The 24216-nt window shown below is 43.9% G+C and overlaps 1 protein-coding gene and 1 long non-coding RNA gene across 2 annotated transcripts in view; one reads left to right on the top strand and one right to left on the bottom strand.

Moving 5' to 3' along the window:
* Positions 1-24216, bottom strand: part of COG5 (component of oligomeric golgi complex 5) — a 171260-nt gene that overhangs the window by 30627 nt on the left and 116417 nt on the right. Inside the window, exons 11-14 of the mRNA XM_026046366.1 lie at positions 21885-21966; positions 19453-19657; positions 18067-18228; positions 16600-16699 (exon numbers count right to left, since the gene is read on the bottom strand). Of these exons, the coding sequence (XP_025902151.1) occupies positions 16600-16699; positions 18067-18228; positions 19453-19657; positions 21885-21966 (549 nt within the window). The remainder of the gene's footprint in view (positions 1-16599; positions 16700-18066; positions 18229-19452; positions 19658-21884; positions 21967-24216) is intronic.
* LOC112953357 lies at positions 1718-8020 on the top strand. The gene is made up of 2 exons (XR_003250563.1): positions 1718-1872; positions 7330-8020. It is a non-coding gene; the product is annotated as an uncharacterized LOC112953357 (long non-coding RNA).

Below are 24216 nucleotides of genomic sequence, written 5' to 3'. Positions count from 1 at the left end.
TCATCATACTCCAAGGAAAGGATCAGCCTTTTTGGAGTAAATTTAAAAGACAAAAATTAAATTCTTGGACTGGTTTAAGAAGAATAAGATCTGTTTTCTCACAATCTGCCCCTTTAACTTCAAAAAAGAAAAGCTAATCTGACCTATTTTGGACAGCTAGCTAATAGGCCAAAGATATTTAACAGGAAGGTATTAATGCTGAATATCTACTGAAAATGACTATTACTGGTAACAGTAAGATATTAATCCACTGAAGCATTACAGAAAACAACAGTAGCTGAGGACGAGAGGAGACTACAGGAGCTTGCACCTGTAGGTCACAAGTTCACATGCAAACTGGCGTGCCTGAAGGGCCACGAAAGATAAACTGCCTTTCTCGGTTTTAATTAAACTTATTTGAAGCACTAGGAAAGAGATCTGTGATTGAAAAGGTCTGAGGGACAAGACCCCCATCTTTAAGGTTGACTCCTATAGGGCAGGTGCAAACACAGTGGCAGGGAGATGCACTGAGCCATGCCAGTTTTATGGGCAATACTAAAAATAATTTAAGAATGGAAATAGCAGAGCTGATTTCCCATTATATATATTTTGATGCTAATCTTACATAACGCATTTGGTGCTGATCAGCATTACAAAGATCAGTGCTCTAAAAATATCTGAACATGACAGATAGATAGATGCTCCTCAGCCTATGTATCCATCCATTACATACACTAAAAAGAGATTATCAAACTGCAGGGGGATGGGGTGCACTGGTATCCTAAGAGGTGTCAACTGAGTTGGCATTAAAAGAAATGTGGCCACTTAAAAGAAGTGTTGAACTCCTGAACACTGAAAAGATTTAATCTCCCAAGGTTTCCCAGCACTCGTTCAGCAACATTTTGAGTTGCCACAATACCCCAGACAACTGTGCACTTTTCAAGGACTAAAATTCTTGTAGAGGCAGCATATGCTACCTGAAAATAAGTCAACTATGGCTGACAAGCATTACAGATAGAAAAATGTGTTTAGGAAAGCGTGTCTTTTGATGGTGTTGAAGTCTAAAGAAATCTTGGGACCAAAAGTGATTTTACCACAGAAGAAAATGGCATCTCCTCACTGCACCTCAGAGAATTATTTACATCACAAGTAAGATAGCATGAAATCTGAGATGCAGGAAAAATTACCTTAATTTGACAGCATTTTAAGCTTCTTCTTGAATAGACTTCGCRTGCATCTCACTTTCAGTGTCATTCAAACACTGGTTACACCCATAGCAAGAGGTTAAGCAGTGTTGGTGTAAAAGAGGAGGAAAGATTCATGACCCTGTTTATGATCTGTAGWGGCCATGAGAAGCTGAGAACAAAGCTGTTATCTGCTTTAGGGAGTTTTGAGGGCGGCTACACTGCTGCAAAAACAGGGGCCTTATCTGGTGGTGAGGAGCAACCGAGGAATTTGGATGCGGCCGTGCCAGCAGGCACGCCGCCAACCCAAACAACCGACCTCTAAGCTCGTTTGGAGGTCAAACCCGAGGCRAGGGAAAGGAAGATGATGAAGGCAGGACCCCCATAACGAGCCCAGAGACCCCACCGCTGGGCGCGCACGCRCTCACCGGGGCAAGTTGCCTCACGACAAAGGCGGAGCTTTGCCCGCCCTYTGGTCGCCTCCTGGCACCTACTGGCCCTACGTGGCAGGACGCGCCGGATATAAAAAYAASSGTGGRGCTGAGGCGGGGAGAGACTCCAGCCGAGACCGACGTTGTCTCCGCGGGGACGCCCGCGAGCTCGGGGCCTCTCGGCCGCCTCTCGTCCATCGGGGGGACGATGGGYCTCGCTATCCTGCCGACAAGTCTCCTCTCGTGAGTAACTGCTACGTGGGCGCCTCGTTTCGCAGGTAATTGCTAAGTAGTCGTCTTGCTGTAGTGTGTTGCTAGTGTGGATTGTCCTGAATAAACCAAGGGGTTGATTTTTCTCAGAGCACGTTGCTTTTGTTGCCGAATCCCAAACCCATCCAGAACATAATTGGTGAMAAGGATTCGGCAGTTGAACAGGGTAACTCACTAGTGGGGTGCACAGCTCGGTGAGGTCGTGCTGTCCATGCTGTGTGTGTGTTTTGATAATAACACCCAGTCACTCTCTGTGGCATTGTGCTGTAGCCGCTCTGTGTGTTGGACTCGTTGAGGGGGGCTATTTCTTAGAGTACCAGTAATTTTAAGGAGAGGAGGAAGCACCGCGGGCAACATGCGCCGTTTCTTTCTTGGCGGCACTGCGGGCAGTGCCGACGAAAACAGAGAAGCGGCACCCCAMGGAGAACAGCCGGATTGGGGGGAAGAACCTTGGATCACACTGTGGGATCGATGGGAGACCTGTACTCAGGTGTCCCCTGAACCTTGGGTCCAGAAGGACCCCATGTCCCTATTACAGTATTGGAGACAGTTTGTGGAGACGGAACATACAAAGAAATCRGTTCGGCTGGAGCATGTGGGACGGATGGGAGGTGCCCTCTTGTGTGCGTACAAAATACTGATCGGACAATTGAAGGAAGAGCAGGAGAGGAATGAGGTCCTCCAAGAGCAGCTGCAAGCCGTCCGGGCTGCACAAGTAGTGCAGATGGAGGCTTTATTGGAGGCGAGCGACCAAAGGGAACGGCTAGAGGAAACATGCACCCAACTTGCCACGCTGTATGCGGCGCGGGTTGCGCGGGAAGGAAGGGGCAGGAGGCAAGGAGGGAAGGGGAACAGGGTGCGAGCCATGGTCACCAGTCCTGACTGGGACCCAGAGACCTGGGATGGAAATATCTGGGGCTCCGATGAGGAGGCGCCAGAGGATGTGGGTGAAGAACAACCGCGGGGTGCCAGGGGAAAGGTGGGKAGGAGGGCAGCGCCGGTGATACGAAGGAAAGCCGTGCAGACAGGACAGGGGCACATGCTGTGGCAGGATGAATTAACTGATTTTTCCCCCAAAGACATCGAACACCTACTGCGTAAATACAGGCAGCAGCCGGGGGAGAAACCTCAGGCATGGTTAGTGCGCTTGATGGAGGCAGGAGCCGCCTCAGTGCTGCTCGATGATGTCGATGCTACAAAATTCCTGGGCTTAACCAGCGACGTCTATGTGCAAGCTGCCTTGCGGAGGGTGGATGGACGTGGGACGAGCCTCATCGCTGCTGTGGCCAAGGGCCTCGCTGATAGGCATGTAAATGCTGGTGACTGGCCCCACGCTAGCGCCCAGTGGGTAACGCTGCGGCAGGCGTGCCAGATGCTTAAAGCCGAAGCCATGAAAGTAGCAGTGGGACTAGGACATCCCGAATTGTACCTGAAACAATCACTCCTGCCCGGGATGCGGAATAAGCTGCTGGAGGGGTGCCCTGAGGCATGGCGCCCCTACGTGATTCCTGTGCTGATGACCCAACAGGGAAACCCAGTAGGAAATGTTATTGAAAAGCTGCAGCAGATGGGACATTTACCAGGGTTGGACTTGGAACAAAGCTCCCGGAGGCCCCAGAATAGTCCACGAGGGCGGGAGAATAGGCGGGATTCAGAGCCAGGAGAGCGGGCTCGGTTGTTTCGYCTGCTCCTACAAAAGGGGGTGGCGAAACGAGATATAGATGGAAAACCGACAGGAAGGCTGCGCCAGCTGGCCCGACAGCACCATGTTCACGTGGGCCAGGCGGTGACACGGCACCGGCTTCAGGAAAGCAGGGATGATCCTGCAACCTCAGGAGACCAGGGGATTTTGTACCGCTGGAGTGATGTGGAACGTACTGTGCTGCGTTTCAGACCAGGACGGGGAATAACGCCTGCTTCTCCCCCACATGAGAAATTGAGCTGTTCAAAGCAAGCAGAGCGGGGTGACCCGACTCCCGTGTCCGAAGGGCTCCGGTGTAGCATCACCCGTAGGGATAACCAGCCGTTTGTCACGTGTACCATCCTGTGGTCAGAACGAAACCGGCAAACTGTCYGTGCCCTAGTGGACACAGCAGCGGAGGCCACAGTAATACATGGGAACCCTGAGAAGCACAAGGGCGAGGTGACACCTGTATGGGGCTTGGGCCGTCAGCCAGTCAGGGGAAAACGCGTCAGTGTCCCAATGCAAATTGCAGACTGGCCTAAGAGAACCTTCCGAGTCGTGATTGCGTTGGTGCATGAATATGTAATTGGAACAGATGTATTGCGTGGTCTGTTGCTCGAGATCCAAGGAGTGCACTGGCATTTGGGGACCACGCCATGGACAGTGCACACGATCCAGGTCGGACGACTGCTGCAAGAGGCCAAAATACCCATAGCCACCCAAGTGGTGAATCTAAAACAACAGTGGATTCCAGGAGGAGATGAAGCAATACAGGTTGCCATTCATGATTTGTTGGCTAGCGAGGTGATCCGGTACGCGCATTCCCCTTTCAACTCCCCCATCTGGCCCATAAAGCAGCCCGACGGTAGCTGGCGGATGACCGTGGATTACAGGGGAGTGAATAAGGTTACTCCTCCCACTACTGCGGCCATCCCGGGGCTAGTGACCCTCATCCAAAAAATCCAGAAGCATGAGGGTACGTGGTATGCAGTAGTCGATATTGCTAACGCCTTCTTCACGATTCCCATACCATCTGAAGCACAGGACCAGTTTGCCTTTACGTGGCGTGGTCATCAGTACACGTTCACCCGACTGCCACAGGGGTATAAACACAGCCCGACCTTCTGTCATCAAGCAGTTCACCGCACCCTAGAAGCTGCAGGGGTGTTAGAGCCGAGCGAGGTGCAGGTAGTGCAGTATATTGGCAGTATTTTACTTCAAGGACCAGATGAGGAAAAGGTAGGGGAAAGGCTGGCTCATACTCTGCACGCCCTGAAAGCTGATGGATGGGCAGTGAATTTGCAAAAGGTTCAGGGACCGGCAACCAGTGTGAAATATTTAGGCATTATATGGAACACTGGGAAGCAAGAAATTCCAGAGCAGGTTAGAAACTCCATTCGAGACTGGCCGATTCCCGAGAGTAAACGCCAGGTACAGCAATTTCTGGGAACGGTGGGGTTTTGGAGGGCATATCTGCCGGGATTGGCGATTACCCTGAAACCACTGTACAAGTGTACGAGGAAAAAGGCTAGATTTGAGTGGGGCAAAGAACAGCAAGAGGCATTCGAAAAATCAAAATTCCTGGTCCAAGAGTACAGTGAATTACACCCTATACTGCCTGGCCCAGTGGAAATACACGTGTCCCTTGAGGCCGATGTAGCCTTATGGAGCCTGTGGCAGCTGCAGGAAGGTAGGAGAAGGCCRTTGGGGTTTTGGTCCCGCCGGCTTACAAATGCCCAAGCAAGGTACACCACATTTGAGAAGCAGCTTCTGAGCACGTACTGGGCACTTCTGGATACCGAGGCTCGAACCTTGGGGCATGAGGTAACAGTGAGGACCCCCTCGCCGGTTGTCTCATGGGCAACAGGACCCGTGGGGACTCACAAAATCGGGCATGCCCAGGAAGCTACTATAATGAAGATGAGGTGGTATATCCAGGACAGGGCAAAACCAGGGCCACACTCTCTACAGGAGCAAGTGTGGCAGGGAGTAGATGGAATACCAGATCGCCCACAGCCTTTACTGGAAAATTTCCAGATAGGAAAATGGGGGGTCCCTTATGAGCAGTTATCTAAAGAACAGCGCAAAACTGCATGGTTCACAGATGGAAGTGGAGTCACTCAAGGCAAATGGAAGGCAGTAGCGTATAATCCATCCACCCAAACCCGGYTGGTCGCCACAGGTGACAAAGGCAGCAGCCAGCTGGCCGAGTTGGTGGCTGCATGGCAAGCCATCGATGCGACACCCGTCAACCACATCTGCTATGTGTACACTGAGTCATGGGCCGTTGCTCAGGGCTTGGTGCACTGGCTCCCAAAGTGGAGGAAGGATGCGTGGCAAATAGGATCGAAGGAGGTCTGGGGTAAAGAATTTTGGGTTAGAATTTATGAAGCTCTACAGGATAGAGATGTATGGGTGTTTCATGTGGATGCACATACTGGTCTAGCCACCGAAACAGCGCTCGGAAACGCAGCTGCAGATAGTTTTGCAAAAATAAAGAGTATAGKGATGGAGAGCATGGAAGAGCGTTCTTTAGCGCAATGGGCTCATGAGAAGAGTGGCCACGGAGGCAGGKTGGCCACCATATCCTGGGCCCAGCAACGGGGCATCCACTTGTCTCAAGCAGTAACTCAGACGGTGCTCGCTGCCTGTGAAATCTGCACAGTACTGAAGCAACAGGAGGCCTTCACTCAACCGCCGGGAAGGCTAAAACGGGGAACTGTGGGAGGCGAAGTGTGGCAAATGGATTATATTGGCCCCCTACCTGAGCACAGGCGGCAGCGGTACGTGTGTGTGGCAGTAGATACGTACTCGGGGCTCGTGGTGGCTGCTGCGAGCCGCTACGCTAGCGCGTTCACCACGATAAAGTGTCTGGAAACCATCGAGCTGCACTACGGTACCCCCGTGGAAATCCAGTCGGATAATGGGCCACACTATAAAAACAAGCAGGTTATGCAGTGGGCCAATGATCGACGTATTGTGTGGACGTGGCTCTTACCACACCACCCACAAGGGGCTGGGCTGGTGGAGCACATAAACGGCCTGCTTAAGCAGCAGCTGAAGAGACTGGGAGGCGGGAAGTATTCCCGATGGGTGGATCATTTACATGAGGCGGTTAGAATCCTGAATAATCGTGGGATAACGGGGGATTCCACCCCATTAACCCTGATGAAGGGGGTGCCTCAAGTGAGTCGAGTAGTAAGTACTTCCACTATAACATATAGATCAGGAAAGGCCTACGTGGTTTTTCCTAGCAAACAGGGTCTAATCGTGGGCCACCAGGAGCTGCAGGAATGGAACCCGGGTGAGGTCCGTTGGTTAAAGCCAGATGTGCAGATCCAAAGTACCTGTCCTGATAAAGCCTTACGACTGGTTTACCTCACCTGCTGTGGCGCGTCGCAACAGCTGCTTCTATTAAATCCCAGTCAAAGTGCAGAAAAGGAAGTGGTATTGGGGATAAAAAACCTTTCACATCMTAAGGTCGTCTTAACCCCCGGACCGTTGGTGACAATGGTGCACGTGAACCAAGGTGCAGTACAGGACAGAGCCTTTGAAGGGTTTCCAGGGGGTGAAGTGTGGTACGTACCCGCCGCTACACACACACCTCTCGCGGCTGAGGTCATCGCCGCAGACGATACACAAGCGGTGACCATTGCGGTAGCAGGAGAGACTKGATGGAGACGGGTCCCGAGGGACCAGCTGAAACGACGCTGAGAACAAGCTAAAAAGGGGGGTGGGGGCTGGGGGGGGACTAATGCTCTTTGTTATATCTATTCCCCAGGGCACCAGCCTACATAGTTTACAACCGAAGGAGAATGTGTGGGTCACCTTAGCTACTGTGACTGGACAGAAACGTACCTGCCTTGGTGCGGTCACMTCTTCCAACCCCTCCTCTACATGCCTGGAATCAATCCACCCTGTGGCAGGGAAAGGCCATGCCAAGGCCACCAGAACATCTCAAGAATGAGTCCACCGTAAGAAAGAAGCAGGAATTCCTGTGGCAGCGAGACTCTGGCAAAGTCCCTCCAAGCCAGGAAGGGCTTGGAGACGGGCATTTCTGGAACTGTCAAAGCTGAACAACAGATTGATGACAACTGGGATCCATTTGGACAATGGAAATGGGGATGGTCTTGGTTACAAAAGCTGTTACTAGAACTATTATTCTTGTTTATAGTACTCATTTGTATCATAGGTTGTATTCCTTGTGTAATGGCGTTAATAGACAGAATGACTGAAACTGCCATGAGGACGGTACCTGTCCGGGTGTTATGGTGTAGTCAGATGACCTCTACAGATCAYGTGGTGGAAGGTAAAAGAGGAGGAAAGATTCATAACCCTCTTAATGATCTGTAGAGGCCATGAGACCATGAAGAAGACTATGAAGAGACTATGTGAAGCTGAGAACAAACCTGTTATCCARTTGTAGGGAGTTTCGAAGGCGGCTACACTAATGCAAAAACAGGGACCTCATCTGGTGGTTAGGAACAACTGAGGAATCTGAGTTGAGCAACCCAAACAACCGACCTCTAAGCTCGTTTGGAGGTCAAACCCGAGGCRAGRGARAGGAAGATGATGAAGGCAGGACCCCCATAACGAGCCCAGAGACCCCACCGCTGGGCGCGCACGCGCTCACCGGGGCAAGTTGCCTCACGACAAAGGCGGAGCTTTGCCCGCCCTTTGGTCGCCTCCTGGCACCTACTGGCCCTACGTGGCAGGACGCGCCGGATATAAAAATAACSGTGGRGCTGAGGCGGGGAGAGACTCCAGCCGAGACCGACGTTGTCTCCGCGGGGACGCCCGCGAGCTCGGGGCCTCTCGGCCGCCTCTCGTCCATCGGGGGGACGATGGGTCTCGCTATCCTGCTGACAATTCTCCTCTCATGAGTAACTGCTACGTGGGCACCTTGTTTCGCAGGTAATTGCTAAGTAGTTGTCTTGCTGTAGTGTGTTGCTAGTGTGGATTGTCCTGAATAAAACAAAGGGTTGATTTTTCTCAGAGCGCGTTGCTTTCGYAGCCGAATCCCAAACCCATCCGGAATAAATGGGAAGGTTTCCTGGGCTCTGGTTCATGATYGCCTGCACTAGCTGAACTGCTAGGCCGGTATACAGAATCACAGAGTCACAGAAGGGTTGAGGTTGGAAGGGACCTCTAGAGCTCATCCAGTTCAACCCCCTGCTCCAGCAGGGACACCCAGAGCACGGGGCACAGGGTGGCATCCAGGAGCCTTTGGAAGATCTCCAGAGAAGGAGACTCCACAGCCTCCCTGGGCAGCCTGTGCCAGGGCTCGGGCACCCTCACACCGAAGAAGTTCCTCCTCACATGCAGATGGAGCTGCCTGGGTTTCAACTTGGACCCATTGCCCCTTGTCCTGTCACTGGCCACCGAGTTTGGCCCCATCCTCAGTTACTTACACATATTGATCAGATCTCCTCTCAGCCTTCTCTTCTCCAGGCTAAACAGGCCTAGCTCCCTTAGTCTTTCCTCATATGAGAGATGCTCCAGTCCCTTAATTATCTTTGTCCTTGGCAAGTGTTTGGTGCCTCTCCCAAGCAACACCCAGCCACATGCTGGAGATGCCTCCTCCCAGAGAGCATCTCCACAAGAGCCCAACTGGGCAACCACTGTGTTCTGGAGGGTAGAAGACCTCACTATCAGGAGGCAATTTGTTCTACACTGTGGGTTCTAGAGCCTAGGAACACACCCAGGTCCTTTTCATTCCTGGGACACATTACTCTCCTGTCCCATGTTGGAAACTCAGAAGCTCACAGCCTCAATAGCAACCGAAAGTCCTGAGCATCAGTTCCAAATCTGCGTCATCTCAACTGACAGAGCCCAAATAGCATTAACATTCATGTGACAGTGTAGAACAATTTAATACAAAGCCTTTCTGCAGCAAAAAGGACACATTTTGCTGATCCCTGAAGTGAGGCCAATACAAATCAGAACAGGTTTCAATTTACCTTCAAACAGATGAGACAGGCTCATTTACTTTGCTGAAGAAAGTACTTCTGTAAGCAACAGACCTTAGAGAAATGCCTCCTTTTCTCTTCTGAAGGACAGCTATATGTTTTCTTTCCACATTCGTATTCTGTCATAAGAGCAAATCCAGACCATTTGGGGACCAGCAGGGAGTGATTAGGATATATMAGCATTTCACTCTGAAGGAGAGGTTTAAAGGGCAATGAATTGTTACGTTTTCCTTTGTCTCTTGCCCTTTTGTGATATTTGCTTTCTTAGAGAACAGTGCATTAAAAACAACGATGAAATTCGTATTAGTCATCCTTATGATGGATAACAACACCTCACACTAATACAGCTCCAGTAACACTAGTTAGTATTCTTCTAGTTAATTGGAAAGTAAACCCTAGGAAAAAGCAAAGTTTAGAAATAATATGTCAGAAAAAACATATTTTTATATCAGAGCTACTTTATTTTTAAATTTTAATCTATTTAAGTATTCAGAGTTGTTTTACACCCTCTGAAAGCTAATGTATTTGTGTAGTCTTTTTATTGAAAAATAATYTATATATCCCTAAATCAAAGTTTCTGAGTTACTTTTAAGAATCTTTTTATACCTGGCCAAGTATACCTAGCACATGACTGTATAGTACTCTACTATCTGTGTATATTCTAAAAACATATATAGCATTGCATAGCTCAGATATTTACTTAAGTAAATGCAAATGAATCTCAATATACTACTGAGACCCAGGATAGTGAGAAAAAGGCTGCCTACTCTCGGCTCTATCACATGTATCGGCTGATGCAGATTTTTTCCTCAAAACAACAGAATTTACAAACCTAGTTTACCCAAGAAAAACCTATACACATTTCTGTGTGCACCAAGTGTACAGAGGTCTGATGTTCTGGGAACCAGAATGTCAAGTCCTCTCTCTGATTTCGCCTTTTGGCAAGTTCAGTACCAGAAGCCTTACACAGTTAAGCCAAAGACTTTAGAGAATATAGGACAACTTTTGGGCTTTGGTGTGGAGCCTCTGCTTTTTGAGTTACTCAGGTCGGTTCTTTAATCTGCCTTCTCAAAATTTACTTCTATTCCTGGGTATTTATCATTTTAACATTGCAGTATAGCTGAAATGCATCAAGTGTCATCCTTTTCTTCTTTTTTTTTTAAAAAAAAAGAAAAAGTTCAGGGGAAGAATTCTTCGGAACACTTGTGAGGACAGTGCACAGAGCTCCTCTGCACAGAGCTTATAACTTTCCTAGTGGTTTATATTAGGCAAACTTGCTACCCAGAAAATCCCACACCCACTGCCAAGGCTAAAATCCTGATGAGAGGACGAGCCTCTGCCATGAGCTATGGGCAAAGGATGGATTTGTAGCTTTCCCAAAGCCCTGCTCACAGCCCCTACTTTGGGATGCCACCTCAATCATCATCTTTTGTGTGATATATGACACACAAGTCCAGCCACACCTAATTAGGGGAATGGAAGAACATTTCAAAGCCTCTATTTCCTCTCTCCCTCATTGCACCTACCTTCCTCCTCCTATTTTTCAGCGTTTCCTCTCTATGACTGCTTGCAGGTCTGTCACTGGGAAGATTCCCACTGTCTGTCTGCCATCAGGCTTTTGTCTGGTAGTCCCTTTTTAACCAAACTTTTCCAAAAGATGCTACTTCACAAAATACAAGCATTCCTTATTTAGGAACTTTTTCAAATGTCAGGAAATCGCAGCTCTGCCCTAGTGTCAAGGAGGTTCTGGTTTTGCCTGCACTTCAAGCAGACACRAACTTGCTCTGCTCGTGCTTGAAGCTGAATGAGAAGGTTGTGCTCAGCACGGTGCCAGGACTGTGCTTGTCCCCGTGGCTTGGAGAGGAGCTAGAACGTGCCCTGACACCTGYGGGCACAGCAGATTTTTGTGTTTGCCAAAATCATGCTGGCACTGCCTTACACACCCAAGTACAAAAGTGACTTTTGAAAGAGTTCAGATCGCCAGAAGTTGATAGCGTAATCATCTCCACCTGCTTGGGAAAGCTGTTGGGCAACCTGATTTTGACAATCTTATTCCTGTAAAATAAATGTTTACTTCTTCTTTGGTCAAAAGGTAACGGGCTGTTTTGTTTTTGACAGCTGGGCCTTGTGGTGGGAAGAGGCAGGAAGACACAGTCACCCCAACACTGATAGGGGGACCCTGATTACAACTAATAGACATAGTCTGGCAGGATGACTTTAGGGAGGAAATTAAAAGCCACCAGGTTCCAAAAGTGGGAGAATCCCATCTTCTCTAAACAACTGCATTTTCATGCCCACAGCTCAACACATTTCATCTCTGTGCGATCGGTGGGTGGGTTAGTGCACTGCAACCCACCCACCCACCCGCAGCGTCGACAGAAATAGCACAAAATCCAGGGAACACACAGTACTTACATTACCACTCACAGTGTATGAGCTAAGGGAAATCATCACTCATCAGAAGGCAGAAAGAAGGCAACCAAAATCCCAACTATAAATACATTTGGGAATACTCCTGTGCTGGGAAGGAACTACACTTGATGACCAAATAGGGCTCTTCCATCTTCAATCTCTATGAATCTTACAATTTATTTTTCTCCTTGTTGGCAAAAGCAAAAAGTCTGTAAAATTCCAAAAATTTTAAGCCTCAAKATTTCACGACTTCCCTCTGCATGACACCTACCAGTAAGAGAAATATCAGAATTTCTGATATTCTGATATTCAGAATATCTCTACCAGTAAGAGAGACAACAGTCAAACTGAAACACAGTGATTGCAAACTTGCAACAGAAAGATTTTGGATTATGAGAATGAGAATTACAACACTTTAAATACATTCAAATTCCAACACATTTTTTCTTAAGTTTCATTCAACAGGTGACTATCATTTATGTATTTTTATATAKAGAGAAAATAGAAATCTGATTTAAAGTGGCATATGGACAAAATTAAGTGGGAATTTAAAGGACTTCTGCAATCAATCCAACATCTTTTTCAAAAACAGTCAAAATCTGTTCACTTCTTGATTATGGAACATTTTTGCAGAGCCATACGCACAGAAACCAGCCATGCAATTATTGCTGCCATGTCAGAACCATTTAACAGGTTAGTGAGATGTAAACTCTTTTCTGTTTGTCTCTACTCAACTACACATTACACAAATGGGTCAACATTTCTGCATCAGGGAGCGTTACKGGCTCCTCTCTTTTGTAAAGCACCAGGGATTCTCAATCAAAGTGAATTACTCAACTTTTTTGGCTTTCATGAAGGGTGGCTGACAAGTTTCTTGTAAAAGATTCATGCACAGGTTTATACAGGAGTACAAGCACATTAATATTCTTTTTATCTGGCCCACCTCACTTGTATGAAAAAATGGCTAGTAAGCAAACTCTGGCCCAGTGAGCAGCAGATACATTAAAAATAAGCAATGGGCCAGACTGTGAAATGCAAAGAAGGCAAACCTTGTTCATCTAAAACACAGTGATCACACTTGATAATCTCTCCTACAATCTGAAATAGAGATGTAGAAACAGTGACTAAACAGAAGTCTTGCAATGTCTGCAATCATTATGAGGATGTTTTTGCTTCATGATTTATGGAAAGGGTGAACAAGAAGAGACAAAATAATAATGGCACACAGAAAATATGCTAAGCACAGTCCCTTGGCAYCACATAACAATACATGTCATGGAGAGTGTAAGTAAAGGTACTAATCTTAAATTAAGAGAAATATATTTTTTTTCTTAATTATTGCAATGCGCAACTATTCCTTGGAACTCTGAATAATAAGAACATTTGCAATTGCATCAAGTGCAGTTAGGACAGTAACTCAGAGTGTCACAGCATAAAGCAATGGATCCCATCAACCATTGGCAATGGGTTAGCCAAGGATTCACCCAGCAGCAGATTATACCCACCTGCTGCCCCTAAGGAAAGGCTGAGGGAGCTGGGCCTGTCCAGCCTGRAGARGAGRAGGCTGAGGGGGAACCTGATCAGTGTCTATAAATACCTCAAGGGAGGCAGTGAGGAGGATGGAGTTGGTTTCTTTTCAGTGGTGGCCACCAACAGAACTAGAGGAAGTGGCCACAGACTGAAASATCAAAAATTCCACAGGAACTTAAGGAAAAAATTCTTAACAGTGAGGGTGACAGAGCCCTGGAACCTGGAGAACCCGGAGCCAAGAGAGGTTGTGGAGTCTCCTTCTCTTGCAAACCYACCKGGATGCCGCCCTGTGCCCCGTGCTCTGGGTGACCCTGCGTGTGGAGGAGGGTTGGACTAGATGATCTCTAGAGGTCCCTTCCAACCTTAAGGATTCTATGATTCTATGATTCTATGATAAGCTGCTATTTACATCTTCTTTGAAATCTTTTGAACTGGCTAATACAAGAATTGGTCTCAGGCACAACAATAACGAGTTATTGATGGGGAGAAGTCTTAGAAGCAAAATCTTCAAAGCTACAAAGTCAGAAGCAATAGAAACAATCATTTTGGATGCGTAGTAAAAGGTCCATTTTCTTACTTATTTTGCTTTAGCAAAAGCACTAGAGCACTATAAATGCAGATCATTATATTCTGCCTTTATTCAAAGCAAAAATCTTTGAGTCCTGAATAAGAATTTTTTTGTCCTCTCTAAAACTAAGTGGAAAAACAGTGAGGAAACCAATCCTCTTAGTAAAATGGAATTCCTTTTTGTGAAATCATTAYCTCATCCTGAAGGAACTGAAAGATAAAATTCTTTACATCAGAACAACTCATTTCCACATTTTTAGAACTGCACATTTCATTTTTTTCATCATTCAAATCCACCTGCAACATTATAAAATTAAAACATAAAAATGTTTCCTATGGCTCTTAAGAGTGTCCACCCCGGTTCCCATCTTCCCTCACTAAAGGTTTTGAGATTCTTCTTGTTTTAGTTCAGACCAAAACTAATTGTGAATTCCTCCAGGAAATTTAATTTCKATCAATAGCTCTGCTGTACTGGGCTCTCAGAAATCAAGCACCTCAATGGATATATTATTCAGATACTCTTCTCAGCTTTATAAAGTTCTCTCCGTAGTCTTGCCTGCATGACAATTGCATTTTAGGTTATGCCACCAAAATGTAACAAAACAACGATGTCCCACATAGCTCCTGCTCTTCACGGCAGGCATTTTGGGCTCAATCTGGCTGCCTAAAAATAGGTGCAAAAGAACACCAAGATGCGCTAAGGGATGTCAACAGGGCTGACAACACATGACACAGGACGTGGGAGAGCAGTGCCCTTCTGGAAAGGCAGCTGGAGGCCAGGCAAGACACCTCAGCACTTCGAGGGTAGCACAAAATCCCTGTGACAGCAGCTGAGTTGAGCTCTCCTAGTTTGGAAAGTTTTAGCATGGCTATTAGTAAGGAAAGGAAACCATTTTCTGCAGYTGGGCAATACAGAGCTGATATTGCTTCTCTATCTGCTCGTAGGTTCTTCTCGGGCTTTCAAGTTCATCCTGCCAGTTCAAGGAATCCTCTCGCTTGGTTTTCCAGGTTTAGGTTTGACTTGCACAGTTATTCAAATCAGTAATTTCCAAGCTTTAGGCTCCCTTTAGTCCAGCCTTCATTTAGTTTAAACTCAATTAATACAAAGCCCCAATGCTTGTCAGGTTTTTTTTCTGCATATCCTTTTTCTTAGGATTTTAAGAACTTGCCAGCTGGCTGACCACAAAAATATCAATGTTCTTGAACAAACCACTGGCCAAACAGAAGTCCTAACAGAGATGATGAGCACAACAGACTGCAGTGCTTTCACAGGTACAGCTGACAGGTCTATTTTTTCCAGTTTAAGGCCATTTTCAAACATAACCTACAATGATAAACAGTCCTCTGAACCAAGTAACTAGGTGTATATACCACCCTGTATTCCACAGACATAAATATGGACATGAGCTTATTTTCTTATTCATATCGAGTAGAGCAACCTACAGAATATCCTGATTTCTCTTACTAGCAAACTTCACTCTGGAATTATAAGGTCATAAGAAGTCATGATTCTGTGTTTTTAAAGGAATAGCCAACTAAATAACTACATTCTGAATATCTAGTAAAATAACATAAGTATGTATGTTTCTTTTTAGATTTTAAAGGTCTTTATGATCTTCACGGCTGTTCCATTTATGTTCCTTCTACAAACACTGGTTTGCAAGTTACAATTCATCCAACAGATATGGTACACAAAGTATCTGCTACTGGATTTCATTTTTATATAGGCAAAGACAGTTAAACAAGTTAAACAGAATCCCTAACTTCATTCCTGCCATATTTTTAACCATTTGCTGTGAAAAACTSTTAGCAACTACCTCTGTTTTTAAATGAACCAAGAAGTAAATGAATGTCATCAAATCTGAGTTTTTCAGAGTTAAGCTGCTGAAGAGAACTCCTTGATACCAGTAGCTTCTTCACTTCCTTTAAGTCTGCGTATTGTACAAATTAGATTTAATTTCTACATAATGAAAGCATCAACTTCACTAGAAACCAGTTAATGTTATTTTCTCAGAATATGATGATATTCACTGTCCTTCCAGTTGGCTCCTGGGGATACTCTCCCTTTCCTCTCTTGTTTCCCACTACACAGCAGTGCATGACCAATCCCTGGCAGCACGTGACAGCAGCAAACACAAAATCAAGGGTCAGTAAAATATGTACTAAATATGCCCAAATTCTCACACATATACCRAAAAAGAATGTATCTGAATGCTCCAAGTTTTAATACTATAAAGATGTGTCATGTAATTGATGGACTATCAAATACTGGTAAATATTACATTTAATGGAATTGTCTTAATTTTACTTGAAGACCACTAGAATTTTGTCATTTTTTAAATCAATACAGTAAGTTCAATTTGGAGCTATACAGGTATGGTTTTTTGCTGTCAATAGACCTGCCTGTGTTTATCTGAAGACAGAATTTAACTGAAAATTCTTCTAGATGCGATGAAAAGCTAATTCAATGATTTTGTCTGTCTAGACGTTATTATTGTCACACTGTAAAGGTACAAAAAGGAAGACACTTTATATAGAAAACCAGAACATTTTAGAAATTCTGAATTACTTACAAGCTGCTCTGACTTTACACCGTAGAGATGAATGGTCTTCGCCACGTTTTTTGCCACAGCTAAACTGAGGTTTGGATCAACAGCAGCCACATTGAGCTCACTGCAATCAAAGAGTATAAATCTTAGCTAAAAACTAAATAGCATTGTATTTAACTGACAGAAAATTATCTATTAATACATAGTTATACGGTGTAACGATTTAGAGATAGTAATGCATGTAACCAAAGCTTTATAAGCACTGTAATTCAGTTTACAGTTTAACAAGTCATTTGGGAATTTTACGTGCAGAATGTTCCCGGTAACAACGAGCAAAGTTTAGGAATGACACTTCAGCGTGAAATCTCCTTCTCCATTAGTAATTCCATTCAAAAATATTGACTGTAATTAACGACACTCATGGTTTGGCAGCAGTCTTCAAACATTACAGGTGAATACACAGTCATTCAACGCTGGAATAATACGAGCTCTGCAGAAATACCCAGGGGATGCCTGAGCTTGACACAACTAATAGGCTGTATTTTAGGCAACACGGTAGAGTAACAGAGGCCCCAAAGGAGTGACAGGCAACAATCCAAAGAGAAAAAATAATTCTAACTCGCTCCCAGTCTTTTGTGTTCATGGAAGCCCACACACATCCCTCAGCTGGGGCTGAATTTAAGTGGTCTACTGAGACCAAAGAGAAGGCCAAGGCCAATCTGATGGCCTTAGTGATGAGATGAACCTCTCCCCCAAGACCTGGCGAGATGGTCGGTACGTTAGACCTGACATTAGAACATACCCCTCTCCGAGCACTCTGCAGAGCTCCAGACATCATTAGCTAGAAGTCATGCAAGAAAACTCATGTAAAGCTTTAGTATTTTCATGGTCTTCTCCCCTTTTCAAGAACAGACATGGGATGTGCCAAGCATTCATCAGAAGTGAGGTATCGGGCTTTGGCATTACCTGCCCACACAGGCWAGGAATATTGCCCAGGATTCTCAGTTTCTGTTATACATACTGCTCTTCACCAAAACCTTATCAAGGAAAAGACTCCACTAGGAATTTAAATATCTCTCACACACAAGTTCTACCCAAAATAGTTGCATTCATCCATTACCTTTCTATCTCATATTATCGGATTATTTACATCAGGGATTATTATTTGCAGCCAAGCAAMTAATATCCTAATATAATTCTCCCTTTGGCACAATCAGAATAATTACAATATCAGGCATGTACAATATGCTTAAAGTTTSTTTCTCTGTTATGTAAGCTAAAAAGCATAAAACTTCTCCTGTTCACATGCAGAAGAGTCTACATGATTGTTCCAGTTATTCCAGAACAACAAAATGCAGCACAGATATTAATTTTAATACTAATCATTTGTATAATTGAAGAGCAATCTAACTTTTACTGCTTCATTTCTATAATTATGTAGGAGAAAAACATGTTGAAAATGATATGCTGCAGTGTATTTTCCTTACCTACCTGGCTATAGTTTTAATTATGCTGTCAAGCTCGTCAGAAGAAGGAGGATTACGACCTCCAGGAGGGAAGACAAGATTGATAGGGTCAAAGAGTCGAGATAAGGATTTTGACAAATAAGCAGCTTCATATGCTTGCAATGAATCTTTCAAGGCCTTTTCTGGGCTGTGGGGATAATRAAAAATTAGTACATTTTAAATGGAAATATGCAATAGCATTGTTACATCTTTCCAGAGCAGGCATATTTTGCAATATCCAACCCCATTTTTCCCTCTGCTCTCTAAACATACACACTTGAAGACAGTTGGACAGTGTACAAGAGCTTGCTTTTCACTTGAATTCCATAACCACTTGGACAACTGCCCCATGTAGTTCAACAGAGTTCCTTAGGACCCATGTGGAATCCCTACTTCAGACACACTAAAACCACCATGGAAATATCCAGGATTGCAACCACAGCCCTTTCAGTAGTCGCATATTTCACTAGCAGATGGCTTGTGTTCAATGCTATATTTAAAAGCCAAAAAAAAAAAATCAAAAAAACTCTCTTGGTCTCTGTATGCTTATATGTTATATAAAAACTCAGAGAGAAATAAACTTCTTAAATCTACCTTTAATAAGCTTTAGGCCCTATTTCTCTTGGTGAAAATGAGTGAGTAGCAGCTCTCAAACATTTTACCTTATTGTCAGAAAAGCCTGACCGAGGTTTTACTTTGCTCCCACTGATTTCAATGACAAGTCTCCCACTAATTACACAGGAATAATATTAAAGCCAACAGAAATCACACCTAAAATATTTATTTGATCTTACATAACTCTATAATGATGATGAGCCTGTTTACAGACTAATCTTTGCGGTATCTACAACTCATATCATGTTTCTTCTAAGAGGCAGTAAACATACAAACTGTATCCTTACAAACTGAGTGTCTGGCACACACAAGTGTCTGACTTGGGGCTTCACTGCAGGATCACCCAATAGTTGAGGAGGGCAGAGACTCCCACACATCATCACTTARTCCACTCACCTGCTCAAAGCAGGATCAGCTGGAGAAGGTTGTTCCAGACTGTCTAGTCAGGTTTTCAGTATATCCAAGAATGGAAACCTCTCTGGATAAACTCTTCCCATGTTTGTCTAATCTCCCAGTAAATCTGTCTGGAATTTTCTCTATTTCACTATTTCTTTGGGTCCACTGCCTCTTGTTCTCTCACTAGGCCCCACTGAAAAGAGTCTACCTCCATCTTCTTTACATCCTTCCATCGGATATTTATACACCCTGGTATGATCCCCACAGGCCTCCTCTTGGAGAGGCTAAGGTCTAAGGTCCTAACCCCTAAGGTCTTAAAAATACACAACTTTCTATTGCAACAAGAGTTCATAGTACATACTCATAGTCTTGTTTTTTCTGCATAAATATGTCCTGTGTATCTTCTTCCATTTGTTGCATCTCAGCAAAGAGATCGGTACTTCCACTGGTGTTAAAATTCCTTTGAATATTTTGACTATATTGTTGCAGGCGTTTCCACAAGTCATTATAAAGCCTCAGTAATTTAGGGTATTCTCCTTCAAAAGCTTGTTTCAAAAACATAGAGGCTGCAAAATAAAACAGAAAGCAACAAGCATTGCTAAGTTTGAACTAATTTATTTGTTTCATGTAAGTAACATCTATCTCTGAACTTATTAGTGTAATATTTATAATTAATTTCAAAGTGCTAAGAGCTATCACAGTAAATGAAGCTGACAAAGCTAAGCCTCTAAAGCACCAGTACGAATTCCACAACTTAAAAACTGGACAGGAAAATTTCATTTTGTACAATAAATATACTAATTATAGTCATGAATTGCTAGTGAACTTATTATTATTCATTTAAATATCAAGTGTGATGAGAACTAGAGGTTTTCTAGCTTAGTAGTGGAAAAGGTGTAGTTTTGTAGAGCCTTCAAGATACAAAGCTAAAAAAAAGACAAGTAACCTCTACAAGGCACACTACCAAATCTGATGAGAGTAGCCCGTGCTTAGACACAAACTTCTTGAAATAAGGTACCTAAAAATACAACCCCTACACTGGTCAAATAAAATATCACAAAGCCAGCAGAAAAAATAAACAGTGTTATTTTCAGCCTAAAATGTCAGAAAAGCCACAAGTGGCAGGAAATGAAACAAATGTACAACTGTTTCCATGACCAATATTAATCTTCACCTAAGATCACTCATACTTTATGGATTGCACCATTATATTAGGGGATTAACTCTGTTCCTTTCACTTAGGGATTTTCAGGTTCTGGACATCTGCCCCAGTTCACTCTGCYCATTCTGCTATTTAAACGTGTTCTGCTTTTGAGTACTGGAGGATTCACATCTATTGTGACCTAAAATTGTGTTTGACAAAATGATGTTTATAAAGTCTGCTCCAACCTCACAAAAGCAGACACGGATGTTATCACCCTCAGTAAATTCTGCCATAAAATCGTTTTTCTGTATCACTTATCTGATCATGTCTAGTCTCCCTCCAAACTGCATTACCCGGAGGTTTATGACTGAGGTCAGTCAGTTCCCTCACTTAGAATTTACAAGCTAAAACCTGAGCATTCCCATGCAGAAYGCAGAGTGCCGCTTCAAAAATTAAAAATCAACTTCTTAGGAACATTATTTCCCCAAAGCTCAGATGCAGCAAAGTAAAAAACAGCAGTTGCAGTGTAAAAAGCCAATCTCTCTCTCTCTCTCAACTTTTATATTAAAAACCATTAAAAATCAGCAGCAATAAAATCTGTTTGAACAGTTGTCAGATGACACACTGCTGATAATTTGTACAAGTTATCTTCATCCTGAAATGTTGATGGTGACAATCGTAACTGATGTGACAATTCCACAGTCTCAAAACCCTGTGCTGGAAGCAGTTACCACATGTTCAGTTTGAACATACGAGGCTCCTGGTGTGTACACAGCGCTGATAAAGTATGGCATAAGGCAAATATTAAAATTAATATGTTTTAACACAAGTGGATCGCATTTTCTTTGGGGATCACCTAGTTACCTAGCAACCACTGAACAGGAATCAAGCAGTTTCCTCCTCAAAATGATATTGCTGCGATAAAGCAGAGCAGGACCAAGTTGCAAAAGGCTAATGCAAAAGCGGAGATCAGAAAGATAAATGCACATCTTATTTGCACTTAATTTACGTGTGCAAAAGACTGGCTTTTTAAGTTGCAACTGAACAGGGAAGATATATTTATGAAAGCACCAAAGTAATTTGTCTTTCTGGTCCAATTGCATGCTGCTTTATTAGGTACTGGCAAGAGCACTGGCTAATGTTTATAATGTGATTTTTATTTGATCTTCCTTGATTGTATCTGATAGTTATTAATTACTGTGTATAGAACATTGTGCATAGTCAGGCGGTCAACCGTTTATCCCTATTTAGACAAGACACAATTTGAAAGGAATTCAGTTCCTACTTAGAAAGGTATCAAAAATGGCTAAAATGAGACTTGCATAACTTTATAGCCTTATATTTTTGAAGACAGATAAGTACTGTTCTTTAAAACCAAGTCAGTATTTTGGCAAACTCAAAATTATCTTTTTTGCTACTAGATTAGCACTACTTAATAAACCAGAATGTATTTCTTTCTGAAAATTCAATCATCGTTTAGGAGGATCACAATTACAAGAAGAAGAGTAAGTTGTAAATTCACCAACCTGGCAATGAGCAGAAACCACAGCTATAGTTCATAGAAGAGATACCAAACAGCAGGCACGTGGAAATGCCAGATTCAACAGGAATACAGAAGACATTAAAAATCCAATATACTGAATACTTACAGTCTGTTGCTGCTTGGAACTGAGAGGAAAGAGTCTGAGTTACCGCAGACCAAAATTTGTACAAAATATCCGACTGGCCATCCTGGTAGCAAGGGACAAGAGAAACGAGTTTCAGTAACATCCTTTACAAAAACTCTCAGCAATCACAAACACTCCCAGTCAAACGCTTCCTTCCAACCTGCTCTGCCCCTACCGAGAATCCAAAGTAAGCAGTTGGATGCAGTTGGAGAAGGTTCCCTCAAGTTTAAAACTAGGCAAAATATGTCAGAAATCAAAAACCCAAAAGCTTCAGTCATCACTCAAATGCCATCTCTTCCCTCTCTTTGGACAGACATCCTCCCAGCTCTCTGACAAATTTTAGAGAGGGACATAAATATAGAAAGAAAGAATAAACCTCTAGAGCTGTTTTGGAAAAAAAAAAAMCTCTGCTTTGGAATGACCTTTGCATTCAATGGGGCTTCCCATGCTGACTAAATCATAGCAATTATACTTAYTGGCTTAATGGCATGCTTACAAACACTTATTAGGGACCTAAACCAGCGCGTGCTGTTCTGTTTCACACAGAGCAGTAGGAGAATTTAGAGTTCCAAAAACCTTAAAGCAAATGAAGACACAGTGGAGCTCACGGCTCATTCGTCACCATCTCATATCAGCAGGGCTTCAGGCAAAAAGCCAAAACCAGGTACCAGGTTCTTACATAAAAGGTAGGCACGAAATAGCAGGTTGCTTCATTACTCCCCAAATCTTTACTGCCAAGTCTCCCATTTACCTTCAGAGAGGGTGCTAACTCATAGGGTTGGTTCGTTTGTTTTTTCTATTTGGCTCTCTTTGTGTTTGAGGCAGGAACAAATGCAGATGATGCCAGGCAACCTTCTGTGCAGACACCTGCAAGGCTGCCCAGGGTTTTGGTGAGAAGGCAAAGCTCACCCTGGACAGCACCATTGTCTCAGTTGTGCTAGGTTACAATGATGTGTTAACATCAATTATATATTACGTATATAAATTAAGCAAGTTGACCACTCCCCTTTACTAAGAATAATTACCAAGATGTACTCAGAATGCAGCACCCAACAGTGATCAAGCTGTTAGTGATCAGTAGAACCCGATCAATGCAATCAACCTGAAGGTCTGCTCACTGAGAAAGTCCTTAAGTTCAAGCTCAAGTTTTATTTCTACCTCTAAAATCATCATCTTGAAGAACTCATGCCCTCAAAGAAACCATAACTATCAGATTAGATACAAACAGGCCAAAGATGTGCTCAGTGGTGGCCAGTGACAGGACAAGGGGCAATGGGTGCAAGTGGAAACCCAGGCAGCTCCATCTGCATGTGAGGAAGAACTTGTTTGGTGTGAGGGTGCCCGAGCCCTGGCCCAGGCTGCCCAGGGAGGCTGTGGAGTCTCCTTCTCTGGAGATCTTCCAAAGGCGCCTGGATGCCGCCCTGTGCCCCGTGCTCTGGGTGTCCCTGCTGGAGCAGGGGGCTGGACTAGGTTATCTCTAGGGGTCCCTTCCAGCCGCAACCATTCTGTGAAGATCAGGAGAAACAAAACAAAACAAAAGAGCCCAAATCCTGGGCCAGCTGCTTATAGATGRAGTCAGAATCTCTTTTATGCTGCCGAGCAGTCACGGGGTTGGGGATCTGACTGAGAAAATGTACAAGAACGATAGAAAGCTAAGAGAAGCTGAGATGACAGAAACTCCTTTATGAGTGGTAAGGACACGAGACAGATTTAGAAACTTCAGTAACCTATTTTAAAGTTATGTTTACATTTTCAGTAAAATGGTAGCTGATTTTCATAAATGGGCAAAAAAGGATAATATTAGACAGTGACTCAAAAGGTGCAATGCATAAAGAGGCTTTGGTTTTTGTATATTTTTTACTACAGCATAAATGTCAAATTACTCAGTTCTTAATTTCACAGTTTCATATTTAACACAAAAATTACTATAAAACAAATAACCTTTCGCATCAATTAAACAATAAATTAATTAGCCTTCATATTCTCTATCCCAACATGGAATAATGTTTGCCTATTCAATTTCTAAATAATCTAAGGGATGTGAAAAAATAAATACAGATCACTTCTGGCCAACTTCTTTTCATTGCTGCTACAACCACCTACACTTCTGTCATAGTCTCAGCAGAAAATAAAATGATTAAATGGTCTGGAAAACAAAAAGTCCCTCCACATATATATTTCTCTCATCTGTTTCAACCTAATAACAAATAAGAGTAGCAGACATGTAGCAGCATTTAATTTTTATGTGCAAACATGTAACATTTATATGCAAACATATGCATGCATATTTACATATGTCATTATGTAAACATTG

This window comes from Nothoprocta perdicaria, unplaced genomic scaffold (assembly GCF_003342845.1).
Source record: "Nothoprocta perdicaria isolate Ctin4 unplaced genomic scaffold, notPer1 scaffold_44, whole genome shotgun sequence".
Taxonomy (NCBI): Eukaryota; Metazoa; Chordata; class Aves; order Tinamiformes; family Tinamidae; genus Nothoprocta; species Nothoprocta perdicaria.
This window is presented reverse-complemented; position numbering and strand designations above follow the sequence as displayed.